The sequence below is a fragment of the Xiphophorus hellerii genome, chromosome 12, assembly GCF_003331165.1.
Source record: "Xiphophorus hellerii strain 12219 chromosome 12, Xiphophorus_hellerii-4.1, whole genome shotgun sequence".
Taxonomy (NCBI): Eukaryota; Metazoa; Chordata; class Actinopteri; order Cyprinodontiformes; family Poeciliidae; genus Xiphophorus; species Xiphophorus hellerii.
The window spans coordinates 23,892,086-23,915,065 of record NC_045683.1 but is presented as its reverse complement, the minus strand read 5'-3'; the positions used below and the strand labels follow the sequence as shown (position 1 = coordinate 23,915,065).

Sequence of the window (22,980 nt, the reverse complement as noted above, 5' to 3'; positions counted from 1 at the left end):
GTGAAAGGATACTGGCGCCTCTGGTGCAACAACGTCGCCTCATGGTAGAGAGCTTGTTTCTGAAATTTTCCATGTTGTATTCACTTAAAGTACTTTTTAGCAATTGCTTTTAAGATTAGCTAAGACATGAGAAGCTTCAGTTATTAATGAATTGATTTTATTTGTAGTAAAAGTTAATGTCACCACTTTTTTCCCCTCGATGTCCACACACACGGCAAATTAAGGGATTTAAATGCTGGTAGAATTGCTGAACGTTTACCGAAAAAGAAGACCTTGGTGGTAGAATTTTAAAAACCAATTGTGAAAATTGGTTGTCTCTACAAAATGACAAAAAGCCTGGATTGCTACTTTAAAAATCCCAGCGGCTGATAAAAGCTGGTATCTTTTTATGATCTGCAGCATTTTTGCTGCTGTGCTTTGCACAAATCTTAGTATTCCTCTTGAATATTTTCACTTTTCATTATAAAAAAAATTGGAAATTGTGGTTTGCACTTTGACTGGACCACCATGAATATTACTTGATCAAAACGCATTGGCAAGAACCTATACTCCAGAAATTAGCTGATTTAATATGTTAAAAATGTTTTTTTTGTTTTTTTTTCAGTTCCTGCAAAATGTAATTCAGTTTTGAACTTTATAAGAGATATTTTAAACATACATTTAAAAGGGGAAATTTGAATTGCACAAAAAAAGAAAGCACATACAAATAAATGTTCTCATCAAAGCATGATTTATTTTCTTTTAAATCCATGCACTAAACATATAATGAAGATAAAACTGTCTTGTCAGAGAGACTGCTTGACGTTATGATAAGTTCCAGTTCAAGTTAATTTTATATGGGTAGAAGTTGCTCCACTTATCCACTCAAAACCCCTCCATTATGTGCTTTGTGAAATCTTCAAAGCATGGCTATTGTTTTATAACCTAATCCTGTTTTAAATTTCTTGACAATTTTATTTCTTATTTGCCTGCTGTGGTCCTTGGGCTTTATTATGCTGTTTGTTCACTAATGACCTCTAACAAGCGCTCAAGGCCGTCACAGAACAGCTTAACTTAAACTGAGGTCAAGTTACACACATATGCATCCCACACTTTTAATATTTTTATTTTGAAAGTAAAATATTGTGGATCCTCTTTCCTCTGCTTCCCAGTGAAGCGTGACTTTCTGTTGATCTAATGCTTAATATTCCATTTTAAAAAAAGGATGAAAGTGCTTGTGAGCAGTTGTGTAAGCGTGGCTTCGGTGAGGTGAAAATATTCCACGTAGCTGGCACTTCTGTATACATGTCACACATGCAGACCTCACCAAGGACAAACTAAATAAGTAATGAAAGGAGGAAGTGATCAGCATATTCAGAGGCATCAGAGCATTTTAGGACGAAGTCAGCACTGCTGACGTTTAACATGTCTCCAGGACATTCCCGGAAAAAGGGACCTGAGCAACAGGTTGATTAGTAACACTGTTGGTGACTGTTGCTTTGCAGTGGCTGAGCTGTTTATAGTTTGATTTTTTTAAATTATTATTATTATTATTATTATTATAATACGGTCTAAGTTGTTTCCTTTTTTTTTCGGATCAATTTGTTGAACTTACTTTTAAAGTGCTACTGATATGTAATGAAAACACGTCATTGAAATCACCAGCCAGTGTTAGTGATTTCAGTCCAGCAGTGCCTGCAGAAAATATTCAAAGTAATGGCCAGGTGGGGGCCAGCAGTACAATTTGAGCCACTCGCTATTTTATTTGCAGCTAATAAAATTCTACATCTGTACAGCAACTAAAGTAATTTATTTTTGGTTTTCAGTTTGACTCAAAATGAAAACTGTGTCAGATTCTTTGATCTGTTTTTTTTGTGTGTGTCATCATCTACGTTTTAAATGGGTGTGATTTCTCCAGTGATTCATATTTAAGTTTACAGTAATGGTGAGTTCACCATTGTCTCTAAACAAATAACACAAATGGGTTTAACCCCTTAACCGTCACTCCCAAAATGCTTGCTTGTCAGTCAATGGTTCCATGGTGTCTTCATGATAGTTCAGGATTTTAAAGTCCCCATTTGAAGAAACTAAAGTATTGGGTATTTCAGGGGGCAGGGTTTATCTTTTACTGCTTTTTCACTCGCTACATTCTCTCTCTGCCAGAAGAGACATGAAGCATGCAGTCTCCTGTATGTGTAATTACTGTAAACAGTAACACAGAAATAGACAAAAAAAAATACAAATCAAATCCCATAATCACATGGTTCTCAGAGTTGGTACAAGTAACACCGATGGTACTTGGGTAGTCTTTAGTGCTTGTTCAGGAATAATTTTAGTTTTAAACTTCCAGAAAGAGGAGTTGCTCAAGCATGTTTATGTTTCCTTTAAACAAATACTTGAAAAAATGAGTAGTACTGTGGAAAATTTTCTGAGAAGTCCCTGTATAAACTGAGGACAAAAATGAACCTGGCGCAGTGGCTAGTGGTAGCTCTGTTGAACGTGATCCGAGAACGACCCAAGTAAACCCAAACACATTGTTTTCCAGTTGCAAGTCACAAAGCTAGCGAGTTATGCTGTTACATTCAGTGACAAGCTAACTATTGTTAGCGGACCTATAATTCTGTAATCTTCTGTGTGTCTTATTTATTCAAACACCAATCATGTCAGATTCACATAAAAAATATATCTCCACTATTTTTGCTTCAATTATCCTCAGTGACGTGTGGTTCAAGGAATTGCAAGTTTAATTTAGAACCACTGATACTTCTTGTTAATTCATGTATAAGTTGATGTTGAGTGCATAACTGAATTGAATCCTTCAGCAGAGTCTACAGTACCTTTTCTGTTTTCCTTTTTGAAAAAACACAAATTGTGTTGTGTTATGGTTTTAAAATAGATGTCGTATATGGAAACATGAGTATATTTTGAAGTGGTACTTTTTATTAAAAGTATGAGGACCACTGCATATTTGTGGCTTCTGCTTCTGAGGGTCCTCTGGTATACGTACTTGTATGCCTTGCCTTGAAACACCACAAACAGTATATATGAAAAATATCTAGTTTAATAGTTCATCACTCACTACTGATAACTGCCGTTTGCATCCGTGCTGGAGTCACACTTCATTCATTCTGCAAAAGTAAATTAATCAGTGGATAAATTACCATCTTCTGTGTGTGCTGGTAACCAGGTGATTAAACTTGCCCCTCCTTCCCAGCTCTGTTAAGTCTGAGCTGAAATACTGCACTCCAGTCATGATGGCAACACCAGATGAGTGAGTCAGAGTAAGAAATGACCTTTGTTATTAATTTACTACTATTCATTTAATAGGTAATGTAAGGTGAGTAATCTGGGAACAAAGTTAGATAAATTATATGGTCACCTTACACAAAACCTGATTTAGGGTTGTTAAATTGAGAGCATGCAAAAAAAAAAATGTCTGGGCAGATTAGTGCTTTGCAGACTGATGAGTAGGGCTAAAAACAGAAGAGGTGCGTCAATTATGATCTCATAAAATCTTGGCTCCAGTTCCAATCGGGATTTTTCTAGGTTTTGGGGGCTGCTATGCGATAATTGGCCAGCAGGTGTCTCCAAAGTGCACTCTCCTGTGTTCACGTTTTTGACCTTATACTGTCTTGATATACTGTGCGAAATTGCATTATCGTCCAAAGAGTAGTATGACCTGAATTAGAAAATAGATTATATTCGTCATAGCAATAGCTTTTTCTCTTTCTTATTTCGGACGTAGAGGTACAGCATAATTTGAGGATAAAATAAGACAAGATAATCAGCACACAGCTGTAATTATTCTGCACCCTGTCAACAAACAGGCTAAACATTAGCTTCTGCACGGCAGCTGTCCCATGACCGGAGTGAAAAGGCGTGTTCTCGGCTCGGCATATAAAGCAGCCCCCAGCAGAAGCCCCACTAATGCTACAGGCCGCTGCTCTGCCCCCTCAGCCTGCGTGGTCATCCTGCTCACAGCTGACAGCAGCAGCCTGAGGACAGACACCAACACGCCGAGGGAAACTGCACGTCTCTCACGTGAGTGTCGCTTTTTTTCCACTTTATAGAGTGGCTTGCATTTTTATGTGGTCTCTTTGAATTATGTAAGGGCAACTAAGGAGATTAACATACCACCTGATGAAAACTGGCTCAAAACTACTGACTATTGTTGCTGTTTTTTTACGACAGTTATTCCAAAACTATTAGGTGCTTTATTTATTTATTTATGAAAAAAAATTGTTCTTTTTGTATAAGTTTCCACAATACTTTTTTCCCCTATTAGTCTGAACTTGATATGAAAAATGGATGTCAGAATCTAAGGGATTATATAATTTCAAAATTTTACTTTTATTGATATAAAAATTATATTATTACAGAGGCTTAGTGACTTCAGCCCTTGTGTTAAAAGGTATTAAGGGAAAGCAATTTCTGAATTACTTTCACTTAAGATATTTCAGGCATGTGCCTTGTTAGTTATTGAACCTTAAACAAATATACAGTACAAATACAAACATTATGCAAACATTTACCCTCTATGTGCTTTAAATACAGAAAAAGCTTGGCTGCATATAAAAATCTATTGAAGGGAACAACAAAAAAGTTTAGTTTCTTTATTTCTCTTTTTAAAAGTAAATTTAAGGATTCAAGTCTTAAATAACTGCAGCAAGTTATTTTTTTGTAAACTCAAATTCCCATTTACAATTAATATATGCTTTCAAGCTAATTTATGTGACTTTGTGTCCCAAGGTTGGGTATGCATGCGCAACATTTTTTAAAATTTGCCGAACGTTTGCAGTGCGTTTTTAAATAAATACAATTAACAATGCTGTAGAAACATTTCTCTGCATAATTCTTTGGTCTTTGCATACTCTTATTATGCATATTTGAGTAAAGCATGAAAACCACACTTTATGCATCATTCGAAACTGAACAGAATCATTCTACACCGATCACAGGTTCTTACAAATTGGTTAAAACTTTTACTTTGTAGCAATCAAAAAAAAAAAAAAATGCTACAAACTTTTACTTTGTAGCAATCAAAAAAAAAATGAGGTCACTAGAGGTGCTTGGCCTGGCCACCTTCAATGCAAGAACCATAACTGACAACACCTATAAAAGCAGATGAGTCATTAAGTTTTGTTAGATTAAAAAAATTCTAAAAAGACACTCTCTATTGCAGCAAATCAATTTCAGGGTGAGCTCACTTAGAACCTCCTGAGAGCATGCTGAACAAGTTCAGATTTTGCATCGATCAGTGTGTTGTAAATTAATTATATGCCGTACCTCGGCATCAGTGGACTTAATGTGGATTTGATCATTAAATCATTTAAAAGGTTCTTCTCTTTTATCGCCATGGGAATAACCTGATTGAGGCATTAAAGGCTTAAATACACCCATGAGCTCTTGCCCTCCAAAACATATTCCAGTTAACTTCAGTGCTCTCTGCTTCCTCTGACACACTCTGCTGTAAAGTTATTTTTAGCGCTATTTATTCCTGATTGAGCCATTTTGTTCACCAGTCAAAGAAAGTGCTTTTATTTTACTGGCAGGAATAGCTCCTCCCCCTAAACCCCGCCATATTTGAGTAAATCATGCATGTCAAGGTAAAGGATGCGTGCCGCTTGTTTTTTGTTGGGTTGTTTGGGCTTGTTAATGTGTAACTCAGCTTAGTGTTTGCTTGTCTATGGGATGATGCCTATACTGACTCATATATATCTGTGTTTTTGCAGCGTGAATCATCTCAGGATCACAATGGACTCTTCTCCCATTTCCATACAGGGTCATTTCATAATGAGCCTCACAGAAAAACCCTGCATACCCAGCTAGCAATAGATTTAATCAATTTTCCACTACTAGGTTAGTTTGTTCTAAGTCTTAGAGTTTTTGTTATTATTTATTGATACATACTACCTCAAAAGTTACTATCAAACAACAAATTAGTTTTTTGTTTTTTTTTAGTAGAATAACATTGAGAATACTCATGGATACAACTACTCTAGCAACGTTGGCTGCTGCCACCACTGTAGCTCTGGTCTCCCGGTCAGACATGTCGGACTACCTTTGGCTCTTGGTGGTCGGATTCATCATTGCCTTCATCCTGGCGTTTTCGGTGGGAGCCAACGACGTCGCCAACTCCTTCGGCACGGCGGTGGGCTCCGGAGTGGTCACCCTGCGGCAGGCCTGCATCCTGGCCACCATCTTTGAGACGGTGGGCTCGGTGCTGTTGGGGGCAAAGGTCAGCGAGACCATCCGTCAGGGGATCATCGATGTGCGCATGTACAACGGCTCAGAGCACGTGCTCATGGCGGGCTCGATAAGTGCCATGTGTGGTGAGCCTTCACACAGATTTTGTTTTCGTTTTGAAAGTGCGAACCTTTAGGCCATAAACAAAAGCTCAGCTGGTGTTTTTGTGCCACAGGCTCTGCCGTGTGGCAGCTGACTGCTTCGTTCCTGAAGCTCCCCATCTCTGGAACCCACTGCATTGTTGGGGCCACAATTGGCTTTTCAATGGTAGCGAGAGGCCCCAAGGGGGTCAAATGGATGGAACTACTTCGCATTGGTAAACAGACTTTCTCTTTCCAAGTATTCCAGCAAAAAGGAAGAATAATCTACAAAAACTAAAATCCAAGTCAGTAAATAAATTGTACGTGAAATGTTCTGTTTAAAGTGGCATCATGGTTCCTGTCGCCTGTTCTGTCGGGAATCATGTCGGCAATTCTCTTTTATTTCGTCCGCAAATTCATCCTGAATAAGGTAAGTAAATAAAGCAAGGAGCTGTGTGATTAGATCATGAAATGATAAATCATATTTAATATTCTTGTTTTGTTATTTGTTACATTATTATAGTTGTAGTACTGTTTCAGTCCTGGCTGAGCATCGTTTCATGTAAATAATAATGTACACAAAGTAAATAATAATGTACACAAAGTGTACATTATTATTTACATTCCAGCTGTAGATTTTAACTATTTGTTGAAAGCACCGCCTCAATACTAAGCCTACTAAGTACCACCATCATGGCAGACATTTTGAAACATCAATACAGCAAGACTTTGGATTTTTTCAGTTTGCTTGATATTTTATTTTTGTGCTATTCATTTTTCAACACAGCTGTTAAAATGTTCAAGCTACACATTGGGAAAATAAATGGCAGAAATGGAAAAGTCAGACTTCTTTTACCCACCCCGACTTCAGAATCCAAAGTGGTTGTCTTAAAACGTAAAATGTAGTGACAGCTGCAGCAACTGCCTAAAAGTTGTCTATTTGAACTTCTGATATTTCATATCTCATAATATAGTACACACACCTAGTCCACTACAACCTCTGTTAGCATTGCGTGTTACGGTTGGAATGCACGAAATACTACGAAAAAAAAATTATTAGCTTGTGTTGCTAATAGTAATTAACATGTCACTGATCCCTCAGATTTCCAGTTTTAAAGTGGAACAAGGTGAATTTGGATTTGAGGTCTGTACCAAATCCACATGTTCTCCCAGACTGTGAGAGAACACTTTTAGGATCGATTGACTTCACTGAAATATCCAATTCATAATAATCTGACACTTCTGCCTGATCAGAGCAAACTTTACTCTTAAAGGCTAAACTTAAAGAAAACAGGAACAAAGACTTTCAGATGGACATTTACTTCACAACCTTGAACGTGCTCAGTTTTCATACCCATTTCTTGTTAGGAAACTGCACTTGATTTAGAATTACAAAAGGTCTCTTTTTTTCCCCACAGTCTAACCCTGTACCAAATGGACTGAGAGCCCTTCCTGTCTTCTATGGCATCACTATGGGCATCAACCTCTTCTCCATCATGTTCACCGGAGCTCCACGTGAGTATCACATAGGCACACCAAGCCAGAAAGTCACTTGATATTTTCTCCAAATGAGCCGGAGGAAATATCAAGGACGGTTCATGACAAAATTACGATCCAAAGAATGAAAATGTATTAGATTATTAACTTTATTCCTTACTAATATCTGTATTAATTACAAAAAACATCCCCATACTAGGCTTGATGTAAAATTAATGAGGTACAAGAGAACAGAATAAAATAATCCCCTATTGAATGGATTTTTGAAAGCCCCATTGGTATTCATTGGCAGGATTGGACTTTTCAAAAGGGCGCCTGACTGCACACCACTGTGGCAGAAAATGTCCAAAATAGTCCTGTTGTACAAAAGTACTGTGCATCTTTTCATGATCATATCGTGCAGAAGGTCGTTGCGGTTATCTCTTGCAAGTTTGATGGAAATCCATTAGTTCTGTTGAGTTTTCTTGAACTGGAATGAGATTATCTTCTTGCACGCCTCGCATGCAGTGTTTGAGGCCAGTCCGGTTTAGCATGTACGTTAGAGATAGGCTACACCCATAGTGTTGCTCGGGCTTATTTGGTGTTATGATCCAGCTGCTCACAAGAAAGAAAGATTAAGCTCATTTTAATCCACCTTCAAAAGGCAGAAAACAACATCACACTGTATGTGTAGTACAAATATTAGAAGAGAAGAGGAATTATTAAAACTTCCACCAACTGAGTTTTTATCACCATGCCGCAAGACTGGCCTCTTCCTCAGTATCTGATTAGAGGAGTGTGCACTTTCCCTGATACTGCCGCCTTTAAACAGAAAGACATGCTGGCATCTGAGGAGGGAACGTTTAAGAAAAATTGGATAATTTTCTACAAATTACATGACTAACTTGTTATGTTGGACACCTGCTGTCCTGCTTCTAAGGCGATGTAATTTTAGTAAGACAGGTTTGGTTGCTTTTCAATTTTAGAGCATGAAGGCAAAAAATAAATGGACACGAGGTTCTGTTTGTGTTTTTTTTTTTTTTCCTGAGGCAACCTTTTCTGACATGTCTCTTTTCCTTTGTCCATAGTGCTTGGCTTTGACAGGATGCCCTGGTGGGGCACTCTGTGCATTTCTCTGGGCTGTGCCATCATCACCGCTCTGGTTGTTTGGTTTGTTGTCTGTCCACGCCTCAAGAAGAAAATTGAACGTGAGTGTAACAGAGACAGCTTCAGTAAACATTGCACAAACATTCTAGATTCGAGGATGAAACTGTTGAACTACTGACTAGGAAGTACAGTGCTTCACAGAAGAAATCACGCCCACTCAACTCTTTAACGTTTTGTCACGTTGCGACCAAAAACCTCAGTGTATTTTATTGGTAATTTATTGATACATCAACAGAAAGTAGCAAACAACTGGAAAAAAAAAAGATACATGATATTCAAAGTGTACAAGTAATTTCAACACTCTGTATTCTGATATACGTAAAGAAATGTAGCAGAGTTTAGACCTTCTCTAATGAATAAATAGAGTCAAATTGTGTGTTTCTTTATTATGAGTATAAATCCATCTGTTCCACACAGCAGACAGGCCAGGGTAAAAGATGTGGAGAAATTTAAAGCAGGATTTTGTTGTAGAACGATAAACCCAGTTCTGGTTAAATAAGACTACGACTGAACTGCTCATCACCCTGATGATTGCAGAAAATAGTGGTGGCAGCATCATGCTCGGGGGACTATTTTTACCTCAGCATGGACAGAGTGTTGTGGTCCTTAGGACTTTGATTTTGCACAATGATCATTTTGTAGTGTTGTTTACTTTTTTAGTCTTGTTGACAACCCTGTTTGGATCCCATATCAAACATTCCTGCGATTACTTCTCCCTGTTATTTAGTCACTTGAGCAATTTTGCAAAGAGAAATTAGCACAATATTCAGTCTCTTGATGTGCACGCACAGTGAGGAAATACTTCAAAAACATCGCACAGCCATAACTATGCATTTATGCACTTCTTTGTGTTGGTCTACCACATAAAATCCCATAAACCATTGTACGATTACATAATCTATCACCACGGATCCACCAGCAATAAATTCAATTTAATAAATCTGTAAATTCTGCTGCAGTATAACTGTCTGCAACAAAGCTGTTTGACTCGTAACGTCTCACTTTTCAGGTGAAACAGCTCCTGCTCCCTATGAGACTCCATTAATGGAGAAGAACTCGAGCAAACCTCCAGCAGAACAACCTCAAATCCCGTCTGACCTCCATCTGCAGAACCCTCCGGTAGAAACCCAGAAGGTGGCCTTTAAACTGGGAGGCTCAGAGGAGACTGATCTAAACAGCGACATAGAATCCAAAGATCTTGACATCTCTAACGGTGAGAATTTTTAAATCTGGTGCTGGAAATGTTACATTTTTCACACCAGTGTCACAGTTATCAAGATGTGGTTACACCACAAGCAGTTACGACCGACCAATTAGCAAGACAATATTATAAGAGAGATTTTCCCACAGTTCTGAATGGCTCTGTAGGCCACATGACGATCACCGATCCCCACAGTGGACGCTCCCATACCATCCACAAGGACTCTGGCCTTTACAAAGACCTGCTGCACAAGCTCCACAAGGCCAAGGTTGGGGACTGCATCGGTGACAGTGACACAGAGGAGCGACCCATGCGGAGGAACAACAGCTACACATCCTACACCATGGCTATATACGGTATCCAAGGCGATCCTAAATACAGAGACGTGGACACCGGCTTTCAGAGGAGACCTCGGGTGGACAGCTACAGCAGCTACAACTCAGCAGTGACCACTGGAAGCACTGTCCCGGACGGGAGCGCGACGCAGGAAGCCGACGCAAGCGTTGCTGAGGCGGAAGACGAGCTGGAGATCGACCAACCTGCAGTTTCTTTGCTTTTCCAGTTTTTGCAAATACTAACTGCATGTTTCGGCTCCTTTGCTCATGGGGGAAATGACGTCAGGTAAGCAAGGGTGTTTTTTTCAGTGTGCCTAAGTATGATCTTTTTAATGATTTACATTTAATTTCCTTCTCTAGCAATGCTATTGGCCCACTGGTAGCCCTGTGGCTTCTCTATGAGAGTGGGTCTGTGGTGTCGAATGCTCCCACTCCCATCTGGTTGCTCCTATACGGCGGAGTAGGAATCTGTGCTGGTCTCTGGGTTTGGGGTCGGAGGGTGATCCAGACCATGGGTAAAGACCTGACCCCCATTACACCCTCAAGGTATGCCTCGTAGCTATGCCCCGTCTGAGCAGAAGTGATGATTTATCAGGTAGTTAAACCAAAATAAACTTCTCCTTTCTCTGCAGTGGATTCAGTATCGAGCTGGCTTCAGCTGCCACGGTCGTTGTAGCATCTAATATTGGTCTTCCTGTCAGCACGACACATTGCAAGGTAATAAAGCTAAAATCTCTGATCCTTTATCACAAACAGATAGAGAGGTGAGCTCTGAGCATGTTATGAAAGTCATATATCACAAAAATGCTTAACTTGCAAACATAATCACACCCCTTGAATTTTTTTTCCATTTTTTTTATGTAACAATGTTACATCCCCAAGGCAGTCTAAGGGTTTTGGAGGGGGGCTGTAACAATAGATAAACCAGGGGGGAAAAAGAGACAAAACCAGGAGGGTAAAGTTAAAGGTTTATTCTTTAAGTGGGATTGGAAGAAGTCTCAAAGGTGAAAATGAGAACCTAAAAGAAAAGAAAGGGGAGAATAACAACAAAAACCAGGGTTTCTAGCAGACAACTCCTCCATCACAGCACCACAAAGCTGCAGCACACATGCTGCCCAATTGGCCAAGAGGCCCTGAAAGTCAGTTTCCCAGCTAGTCTTATACCCTGCTAATCAAGAGGCAGAGTGAAACCAGCTGGGCCTGCTTAACCCGCCGGAGCTCAGCAGCAACCTGAATTGGGGGGGAAATCCTACATGCAGCTGCCTCTGCATGTAACAAACAACCATAAACTTAAATCTATTTCATTAGGATTTTGTGTGATGGATCAACACAAAACAAGCAAAATTGTACTTTTTTGTTGTTTTTTTCCCAGCTTTTGGGTTTTTGGATGCTAGCCTGGTGCTTTGCAAAAATTATAGATGATTCAAAGATTGATGATCAAATGCAGTCTATGTTCTTGAAGCAAAAACTTTGAGAAATAAACCTTTATTTTAGTGCCAAGTACCAAAATTGGCTTCTGATTACAGTTGCAAGTCTTTTGGGCGATGTCTCTCTGCACATTTAAAGACTGAAAAAATATTTCAAAAGTTTAATGGAAAGCATCCATCAAAACTGCGTATTTTAAGTCTTGCTACAGATTTGAATTCAATTTAGGTCTTTACTTTGACTGGACCATTCAAACGAACAAATATGCTTTGATACAAACCTCCAGCAGGTTTACTGCAGGGATTACTCTGAAAATGTGTTTACCTTCATCCAGCTTCTCTGCTCTGGATGAAGAAAATCAACTCCACAGCACCAAATTGACAATGACGCATGCTTTATGCTGGAGTTGGTGTATTTTTCTAATTAGTTGACTTCTACAGACAGTTGGTTGGACTCAGTTTTATTTTAGGGTATTTCTTTAAAGTGGGCTTAACACCCGGAGCTTCAGGTTGTTAAATTGTGAGGAATTTTTAAACACGTCCTTTTCATCATCATGCACTTCATTTTGTTGCTATATCACATCAAAAATCAATAAATTATATTCAGGTTTGTGGTTGTTTGATCACAAAAGTTAAAAGTTCAAGTGGAAAGATGTTTTCATTCTTCCAGTAACTCTTACTTGCACACAGGTGGGATCTGTGGTGGCCGTCGGGTGGCTGCGCTCCAGGAAATCAGTTGACTGGCGTCTGTTCAGGAACATCTTCATCGCCTGGTTTGTCACAGTTCCCATCTCTGGGCTCATCAGCGCTGCCATTATGGCTCTCTTTGTATATGTTATTCTGTAAAACCCCCATCTTGAAGCACTGTTAGCTTCCCGCTCTCTACTTTCACCAGTTTCTTAAAAAATATGCTTTCACTTTGTTACCTGCTAATGATTGATTTATCATTTAGCGTAATTTTATCTCCATCCATCATTTTATAGGAATGTTTTCAAGAATGACATGGAGTTTTAGTAACACTGTTCAGCTGTCCAAAAGACTGCGATCATGTACAGTATATTCCTCTGTATATTTGTATAAAAATTACGTGTATAATCCAAATCAGTTTTCTGACGATCAAGAGTATGCAGTAGCCAATAGCTTGAATGGAAATTAAATTATTGAACATATTTGAATGGAAAGAGTTGTTTCATGAGAAGTGATTTCAGAGTATGTATGAAAAGAAAATATTCACTTCACATTGTTCTGTGGGGGGAAAAATACTCTGAGCTTAAATTTCAAATTATAAAAATAATAGAACAAAATTAACAGGTTTGCTTAGTTTGTGTTTGTTATAATATCTATGTATATGTATACATATTTGTTCTGCACTCATACACATTTAATAATATTTCAAATAAAAGTACAACGTGAATTACAATTCAGATGAATTGTAATTTCTTTTTAATTTCACCACAAGGTGGTGCTATTTCTGCAAAGGTCTATAGATAAACAGTTCAAGCTCAGTCAGATTGCATCGAAAACATAATGTGAACATTACTTCACATGTGTGTAGTCTATTTGTTTCATTGATATTTGATAGATTTTTTAAATGTTTTTCCAATGTTGTTGTATGATTATCTCTGTGTTTGTTTGTTTGTTTGTTTTTTTCTTTAGTATTTTTCCCCCTATCCTGCTGCATGGAAAAAAATCCCAAAGGGGACAATAATATGGTGATACCGAGACTTTTATAAATCAGTCAAACATGTGTACATTGGAACAATAATTGTGAACAATTAAATTTTATTTATTTTTAGTGTGTAGCACCAGTTCTCAACAAATCTCACCTCACGACATTTCACAAGGTAAACAGGTCCAAACTGGGAGATGAGAACAGAAAGCAAACAGGAAATCACACAGAATCATTAGTGCAGGCACAAGTCTGAATGCAGAAAGTTTACATATAAGCAAATTACTCATGGTGCATTGTTATTGAAAGGTATTTTTAATAAAACCACTTTCCTGCTGTTCCTGTTATGTGTCATTGCTCACGTGCTGCTCATTCACACTGGCCAAACAAAGGTCCCTAAGCCCTGTTCTAGCAAATATGAGTAAAAGTCGGATTTGATTTCGAGTTGCATTACCTGCCTTGCTTGATTTCCCTTAACAATGACCTTTATCCGTACTTTCTATAAACCATCCACCCAGACATGCAAATGTCTCTCTCCAGGATGGCATCAGGCAGTGTGCTACAGAAAAGGTGGGAAAGGTTGCCTGACCTTCAGAGGGGAAAACAGAGACACTCAGGACAAATAGCCATGAATGTACACACTCACACCTAAGTGCAACCTAGAAAGACCAAATAACCTAACATGCATGCTTTTCGACTGTAACGAGAAGAGAACCAGGAGAGAACCCACGCAGACGGACCCCAGACCATGATTCCAACCCAGGTCCTTCTGCAAGGCAGGTTCAGCCTTTCTCATTCTTTTTTTTTTTTTGCATTTATATATCCATTTTAATCTTGCAACATGACGGATATTCTTTCTTTGGTCTCTGTCTGTTTGCTAGTGTAGCTCTGCCAGCAGTGAAAAACAGCACTGGAGTATCAGAAGAGACATAATGTGACCCTTAAGAAAATGCATTGTTTTGTCTCAGGCTGCACATGGCTAATTTCTGACACTGCCTGGATTATAAATAAGGCTGGTCATTCTGGACTTTGACACATCAGGTAAAGGTGTGGTTGGATTTGGGTGTTGTTCCAATTTTGACTGCTACTGAAGTTCAATTTGTTGTTTCCTAAAATATCTCAATGTAACAAAACCTTTTTTTTAAATAGATAAAGATGGCTGAGTCTGTGTTAAAGACTCATCCCAGAGATGAACCTGACTGATCTGAAAGTAGGAAGAAAATTGCAAAAGAAACTTGAGTAACACAAAGCAACCTCTATAGAATAAACATTTTCCAGATTTTGCTTCCGTTCTGTTGCTTTGCCAGTATATAATAATTAAAATAGGTTTCATTTCCAAAAGTCCACAGCAAAAAAAAAAAAAAAGGCTTCAGACAAACGTCTATCATAAAGTTGCTTTGTTTTTTAGTTCTCAGTTCACTAACACCAACATTCCACGTGATGGCGCTGTTTTGTAAAGCTAGAGTCGCTATTGTTGTTGTGGTAAAAAAAAGGAAGAACATGTTTTTTCATCACACTGATCTCTCCATGTAACCAGGCAACACACTTGTGTAATTCTCACATTATGAGACCAGTGAGTGACCCTTTACAATCAGGCAGGCTAAGAAGAATAATCATTGAAACTAATGAAGAGAAAATGTATTTTAAAATAAGACAGCCATCCATCCATCCATCCATCCATCCATCCATCCATCCATCCATCCATCCATCCATCCATCCATCCATCCACCCATCCATCCATTTTCTAACACCCTTGTCTCTAGTAGGGTTGGGAGGGGTGCTGGTGCTTATCTCCAGCTAACGTTCCAGGCGAGAGGCAGGAAACCAAGAAATCATGATCTGACATAAATTTGTTATAGATGTATTACTGATTAAACTTTAGCTTTAATAACATAATGCTACATAACTTTTAAAGTTTAATCAGTAATACTTTTATAACAAATTTATGTCAGATCATGATTTCTTGGTTAATGTCAAGTTGTCATAACAAAGACATTTTGAATAATGTCAACTTTGTATTTAAAGTGTCATGATTTACCGAATGACACTTTATGACAACAGTCATAAATATTCATGAAGACGTACTCATGTTCATGACAGGTGTTATGTCATGTTTACGACGATGTCATGACAGTCTTATTCACAACCCGTCAAATAAAAGTGTTACCAATTTCTTTCTGTTAGGCCACATACTCTCATCCACGTCACAAAGAATATCTTCTCCTGTGATGCAGAGTTTGAAACTGCCACAAACCATGTAGGGCACACAGCAGCACACATGCGGAAGAAAATTTAGTTTTCTGGCCTACATGCCAAAAACACCTTGTATAGAGGAAAAATTAACACTGTACATCACAGTTATGTACAGTGTTATGAACAGTTATGAACACACCATGCAAATTTATATACATAGTGGTGGCAGCATCATGGTGTGGGACTGTTTGTCTTCACAAGTAGGAATGTGTGAAATATTCAGATTCTAAAGGTGCAAAGATGGTCTAAAAAAATTTACTCAGAAGGCTTGCAGCTGTGAAAGGTAGTTGTAAGATTAACTCAGAAGCTATTTAGCACATCACACTTTGCAAGTTTTCATTTGTACAATGACATTGCAAGACATGTATCATACTCCTTTCTCCTATTTCAGCTTTCCTCCATTGGCTCCCTGCTACATCCAGAATAGAGTTTAACATTCTCCATGTGAAACCCTGAATCATCTGACTCAATAATAAATCAGAGATCTGATTGTTCCACATGTTTCTAACAGAGCAAAGTTGCATTATTTGCTGTTGTTTCAGTTTTCAACTTTCCTATCTTGATTTTTGTACTCTCTGTAGAATCTACATCTGGTCTTTAACTCCAGCTGTGACGCCTTTACTAGAGGGGGGTCATCGGTTGAGCTACTGCTGCCTACAACTTGACATCAAATTATAGATCATACTTGATCCCATCTTTCAGTGTTTAACCCTGTTTCTCTCCCTAACAAAGCTACCGGCTGAGCTTTTGTTGCTCCTAACTTCCTGTGCTCTTTTTCTTTCCATTAGCCTTTAAAGCTATAAATGAAGCTGCTAAAGGAGCTACTACTCACATTAACTTCCTACTTTTCTGTAACATAGAAAATACTGATGTATTGGTGCTTCTGTTTTTTTTTTTGTTTGTTTTCTGTGTGGGCATGTGTGTGTATATATATATATATATATATATATATGCTTTTTCTTGTCAAACCTCCAGTTGGTCATGGCAGATGATCGTTCACACACATCTTTTTCCTGTTAAAGGGAAGTTTTTCCTCTCCACTGTTGCTACATGCTCATCCAGTCAGTGACTTGAAGCAATCTGCTTGGTTTCCTTGGATAAAACATTGTTTTATGACCAATTTGAATGATAATGTCAACTCTACTGACTTTTTTGTAAAGTCTCTTGAGATGGCGTGTGTTGTGAATTGGCGCTACATAAATAAACAGAATTGAACTGAATTGTGCCAGTCCCTCGCATGCATTCTCAGTGATAGACACACTGCGGTTTTCGCGTTTCAAAAATATATAGATAAGTTCAAAGGTCATGGTGCGTGTGCACCGTTTATCGTCAGCTCCTCTCGTAGAGGATGCAGAGTTTATTTTGAAACCGGATACCGGAAGTGCCAACTTTTCGTGTTTTCTGTGTAATTGACCAATAGGCGACATTTCTGTCCATGCATACAGGTGTGCACGGCTGCGCATACCGGAGCAGCGTGGGATCTGGTGTTTGCGTTAGGAGCGTCTGATTGTTAGTGTGACACGGACGGAAAGGAGCCTTCCTCCCCCACCAGCGAAGCGGCTTCTGTCTGCAAACCGCGCAACTAGGGCATGCATTCAGCCAGCACACAGCAGCGGCAGCGCACCAAACAAGCCGCTGTGATCTGAGAGCCTCTGCACGGCGACGGCTCGCTCTTTCGTAACGGAGTCGGGGCAGCTTCAGCGTTTGCGGGACAATTTCGAGCTTTGAGTATAGGGACAGGTCTGTGAAAAGGCAGGCGTGTGTCGGAGGGTTTGCATCCCCTCTTTTTTGTTGTTATTGGGGTTTTTTTTTAAACCCCCTTCGTATTGCTCTCTGGTTTTCATCCCGGATCCCGCAAGATGCAGCCTCTTACCTGACAGATCTGTGGCACCACAGCTGCTGCTGCTGCCTACAGGTCTGTATCTGTAACATCTCTTTTGAGGCATTTTCTCTGACTAGTTTTAACAGTTAATCTGGAGATCGCATGTGCTATTTTGTTGCTGTTGTTGTATTTTTTCTGCTTCAGAGCAGATTGATCTGTCTCTGCAAGATACCGTCTAGATGATCTGATAATAGCTGGCTCTATTTTTTTTTTTTTATTTATTTTTTGCTGTGTTTGCACACTGCCCATCTATACATCTGATGGCAGATATTTTGCTGCTGCTGCTGCTGACACAGCTCCCATGCAGACTCGCTCAGTTTTCATAGATTTTGAAAGAAATCCGGCTCGCCAACAGGAGCAGAGCTGCAGCGTCCAGAGCAGATTTAGATGTGCGCTGCAGAAACAGTAGCTGAAACTCATTTAGGACATCTCTTTATTAGTGGATTTATTTATTTATTTTTTGCTACTTGTCATTTGTTTAGTGAATGTCTTCTGTCTACCTGCTGTAGCTCTCCTGTCATCATCGGGATCTGTCCCCTTCAAACAGGACAAGATAGACTTCGGCTCATCATCGAAAGTGGCCCCTGTCAAGAGAGAAACCTGCTGAAGATGACTTCATCCGAGCCGACTGCCTGAAAGCAGCATGAGATTACTGAGGACTATCACGCTGACCGCTGATTCGAGCTGTTTTCTCTTTTGAGGGCTGATCCAAAACGATGTTCCTGTGTGTGAGCTGACTGACCGGGGGCGTCAGGGGTGCTGGGGGCTGCTGCTGGTGTTCTAGCACGGGGACACAGCCCAGCAGCTCAGACGCAGACACCGCCGGAGAAAGATGGCTCGCCCCGGGTCGGGGCTGCTGGTGCCCATGAATGGCGTGGGGTACCCGCCTCAGAACCTGGCCAGGGTGGTCGTCTGGGAGTGGCTGAACGAGCACGGGCGCTGGAGGCCGTACAGCGCGGCGGTGTGCCACCACATCGAGAACGTACTGAAGGGAGACGCCAGGGGAAGCGTGGTTCTTGGGCAGGTGGATGCCCAGCTCTCCCCTTACATCATCGACCTGCAGTCTATGCACCAGTTTCGGCAGGACACAGGTAAGAGGCAGGAGACCCTGGGCAGAGATGACTTAGCTGTTGCTTTCCAGGAGAGTGGAGACACTACAGTGGAAATGTATTATTGCCCCTTGCAGACTTTGTGTGTTGTTGTTTTTGTGTGTGTGTGTCTTTTTGTAAACTAAGACAAAGATAACCTGAGTAAATATGGATCAGTATGTCAGGATCTGTGTTTTTCTGTGTTTATTTAGAGTTTTCTGTGTCCTTAGTCTCTTCGTTGTCCTGTCCTCCCCTTGATTGTTCCCAGGTGTGTCTCGTCTCTGTGATTACCCTCCCGTGTATTTAACTCCACCTGTGTTCCTTGTTCCTCGTCGGGTCCTCGTCAATGTCTAGTCTGTTCGTCGTCGGTGTGTCTCTGTGCGAGCTGCCGTGTTTCTGGACTTATTTATAATTAAAAATCATCATTTTCATCTGACCTGGGTCCGCTGCGCCTGCCTCACCATCAACACCACCGCACTTCATGACACAGTATTCATGTAATGATTTAATTTAGCAGCTGGTAAACGCTATCCAAACCAAAAGTGAATAAGTAATATCCTCTCAAACCTAATTACAGCCTGTGCCATCCTCCTTGGTGGCAACAACTGCTGCCAAGCGTTTGTGATGACTGGGAATCAGTCTTTGGTGTTGTAATTCAGCCACGTTGGAGAGATTTAGAGCAACTAGGGGAGATTTCAGTCAGATGTATGTCTGGATCTCAACTAGATTTCTCCAAAATTCTTCACTTTTCTTTTTTTGTTTTTGAGTGAGTCAGAGGTGGACTTGCTGCTGTCTGTGGTTTTTATCATTTCTCTGCTGCATCATCACCCAAGTGTGTTTGAGCTTAATGTCACGAAGCGGGTGCTAAACATTTTCCTGTGGGATTTTCTGGCAGAGAACACACACACACACACACACACACGCACACCCCCCCCCCCCCCCCCCCCCCCCCCCCCCCCCCACACACACACACCCACCCCTTCCAAAAAGTTCCACTTTTGTTCTGGTCATTCCATGATATATTTTTTGGGGGGATCATCTAAATGTTTTAAGGTAAATGTGAGATGAGGCTTTTTGTTCCTTTGGTCATCTGTGATTTTCACCTTAGAAAGCTCCACTTTCTTCAACTTTCTCGCTCTTGGAAGCGAAAACAGAAGAAGTAAACGTATGTAGGCAAATAATTTTCACAGCACTTTAAGAGTAGTTTCATGTCTTAAGCAGGCATGGGCCAGTTTGGGATTTTCACACTCTGGTAAGCTTGAGTAAAAACACCACTGTACCATCCTGTTAATACTTTGCTATGGCTGCTATATTAATATTTTGTGTCATTCATTTGCTGAGGCTGGTGAATGTAAGATGCAGAACTGAGAAGCAAACAGCAGACAAAGCACTAATGTGCTTCAAGTGAAGTTACGATGTTTTTTTTTTTATGTTGACTCGTCGTCATCCAGCGGTTTGAATGCCATGACCTTGACTAAGGTCAGCAGGACCACCGTTTAGTCAGTGCCTTTCTGTTCACTCTCCTTTCAAAGAAAACGATTCCACTTGCGCGTGTGTCACGGGACAGTTTTTACATCTTCACAAGGTGACAAGAGGTACAGGATGACCCAGGACTGATTTCATCTGATGTAAACATGATAACCACAATCCTTTTTTGTTGTTGTTGTCATTTTTATCTAAGCAGGTAATGAAGGAAGGAATATGTTCACCTTTGATGGCCTTCCAGTGGGAAACTAGTGCTGTAAAAAAGGAACATGTAAAACATTTCCAGTCAGATCAACGGTCTGTTGTAAAAGTTAAAAGCAAAAAAATATATATATATAGCACTGTAAGGGAAGATTTTTTTGGTTTACACAACCTAAGTGCACTGCCTCCTACCTCCATTTCTGATGTAAATAATCATTCACTTCTATATAAAATCACCATGCAAACATTGACGACAATTCAACGGTTACCAAAGCAGCCTTTGCATAAACCATGTTTCTGAGACTGGAGGTGTCTTTATGTGCTAAAAGTTTGAGTTGGTTCCCATTTTGCACCAGCAGTTAGCTTCTGCCTCGAGGACCAATTCATCTGCTTTTGTACAAAATACGGATGAAAAGAGAGTTTGCTATAGCAGGTCACATAATAACTGCTTGAAACCTTTTAACAGAGCCTTCCTTAAAAAAAAAATTCAAAATGGCGGAGTTCATGACTTCTGTTCAGTAATCCAAACTTTCATGATTCATTTGTAGGCCTAAATGTTTCTGATCAGCTAGAAATAAAGATGGCCACAAAATGAGCTTTATATCTGAAGCTTTACTGTGAGCAGTGGTCACATCTGCAACAAAAAAGTAACCACCTAAACATATTTCATAATTTTCTGTCATATGCTGTGGGTTTCTTGGTCTTCTTCTGTTTTTTCTTTCCGTAGACGTTATGCAACATGAAAGCGTCACGTGGCTCACAGACGTACACATGGGATCTGCAGAAGGTGACCCCGCAGTGCATGGAACTGCTCTGTGTCACCTTTAATGGGTTTGCTGTGGTTAATTTGCGAGTGCATTATTATATTAGAGTGCAGACGGAACAGAAGCACGGCTCTAATTCGGTAAGGGCTCTGCCTCATTGAATTAGATCCATCTGAAGTTTTACTGAGATCTGTGTGTGGCTGGTAACTGTCCGGTTTTACAAGCAAACATTGACTAAACGCAGATTATTTTTCTCCGGTTTGACTTTATTAGATGAGCAAATGTTCTGGGGGGGGGTTTTCAGGCTTTGTGGGAAAAAAAAAGGTTTTTCAGGCTTTGTGGGAAAAAAAAGTTCATGCAGTTGCTGGTGATTATATAGTGCCCTTCGAAAGTATTCATATCCCTTGAACTGAAAATATCTGATGTGAATTTGTATTCAATCAAACCATCTCCACCATGAAACACGGCGCTGGACGCATCATCCTACGGGGATGCTTTTATTCAGGAGGGACAAGGTAGTTAAGCCGGAGTCGGTGGCATGGTTGGATGGAGGTAAACGAGGCAACCTTAGAGGAAAACCAGTGAGAGCCTGCAAAAAGAATCAGATGGAGGTCTGCCTTCCAGTAGGTCATCAGCCGCACAGCCAGAGCTAATATGGAATCCTTTAATCAAATTGCGTTAATGTGTTTGAATAGATCAGCCCTAAATCTAATTTAGAACTTGTGATGAGACTTGAAAACTGATGTTCACAGAAGTTCGCTGTCCACTCAGACAGAGCGTTGATCACAGGGAAATGTTGCTTTTAGACAATTTACTCAAAGGGACTGAACACAAATACCAAGAACTGAGTCCTTTATTAGTAAAAGATGTAGAAAAACAATGTACATTTCGCAATTACGCCCTAATATGTCAGTCTAGTGCGCAAAATCCCTCTTCCACTGAAGGGGTATGAAAACCTTTTCAAGGCGCCTTGCATTTTGTTGAATTAGTTACGGAGGGATCGGGGATTCATAGTAAATAACGGCTTATTTCAGTTCCATTTGAATAAAACACATGGAAACAAACACAGTTGTTTTTCTTCACATCCCTTCAATCCTGGAATGCTCTACGAAGATGTCAGGCTTAGTTTCTGATCCTTCTCGTTGGCGTTGCCCCGTGCACAGCCTTACACGTGCCTCGAGTTTGACTGGCTGTGAGATGAACCAGTCAACACTTTGTCAGCCATTACCCCAGAGCAAGAGCTGGACCTGACGTTTATCTCGTGTCAAGAAAACTGGCATAAGGGTATGAGATCTTTCCGGGTATACGCAGAAAAAGGTACATCATAGCTTGAAAGAAATAAAGTAATCTTGTAAGGATGATTAAAAGATAATTAAGTTGAATAAGTTTGAATAACGTGAATACAAGTAACCACTCAATAACATTTTGCAAAGAATCTCTAATTAATGATCTGTAAGGATTTGTTTCTGCAAAGAATCTCTGATTAATGTTCTGTAATGATTTAAATATGTAATGATGATGTTAATGATTAACAACAAGGAAAAGATGTGATTTATTGTCAATGAATATGAAGTTATAATCATCTGAAATCAATTTAACAACAAGTTGAATGTGTTTACTGAGTTTTAATAGATAAAGTGAGTTATAGAATATAGAGAAGACGAATGTGCAGTACAGCCCTGAAAACAGGAAATGTCGCAAGCAGTTCTGAACAGATGGCCAAGGAGCAC

The 22,980-nt window shown here is 39.8% G+C and overlaps 2 protein-coding genes across 6 annotated transcripts in view; both read left to right on the top strand.

Moving 5' to 3' along the window:
• Positions 1 to 3,883: 3,883 nt before the first annotated feature.
• slc20a1a (solute carrier family 20 member 1a) lies at positions 3,884 to 13,917 on the top strand. Of its 3 annotated transcripts, none has more exons than XM_032579765.1 (12): positions 3,884 to 4,020; positions 5,712 to 5,838; positions 5,941 to 6,311; positions 6,401 to 6,541; positions 6,650 to 6,735; positions 7,724 to 7,820; positions 8,870 to 8,989; positions 9,958 to 10,161; positions 10,317 to 10,770; positions 10,845 to 11,030; positions 11,117 to 11,201; positions 12,599 to 13,917. In XM_032579765.1, exons 3-12 carry the CDS (start codon positions 5,963 to 5,965, stop codon positions 12,752 to 12,754), a joined length of 1,878 nt encoding a protein of 625 aa, XP_032435656.1. In that variant the 5' UTR covers positions 3,884 to 4,020; positions 5,712 to 5,838; positions 5,941 to 5,962; the 3' UTR covers positions 12,755 to 13,917. The 3 variants fall into 3 exon arrangements, with proteins under 3 accessions (XP_032435656.1, XP_032435655.1, XP_032435654.1); XM_032579764.1 differs by having other exon boundaries at positions 3,885 to 4,020; positions 5,944 to 6,311; positions 10,299 to 10,770; XM_032579763.1 differs by having other exon boundaries at positions 3,886 to 4,020; positions 10,299 to 10,770.
• Positions 13,918 to 17,227: 3,310 nt separating this feature from the next.
• Positions 17,228 to 22,980, top strand: part of dtx1 (deltex 1, E3 ubiquitin ligase) — a 69,329-nt gene continuing 63,576 nt past the window's right edge. Inside the window, exons 1-2 of one of the 3 annotated variants that reach the window (XM_032577631.1) lie at positions 17,228 to 17,745; positions 18,222 to 18,803. In XM_032577631.1, the coding sequence (XP_032433522.1) occupies positions 18,545 to 18,803 (259 nt within the window). In that variant the 5' untranslated portion in view covers positions 17,228 to 17,745; positions 18,222 to 18,544. The remainder of the gene's footprint in view (positions 17,746 to 18,221; positions 18,804 to 22,980) is intronic. The other 2 variants (XM_032577630.1, XM_032577629.1) reach the window with 2 other exon arrangements.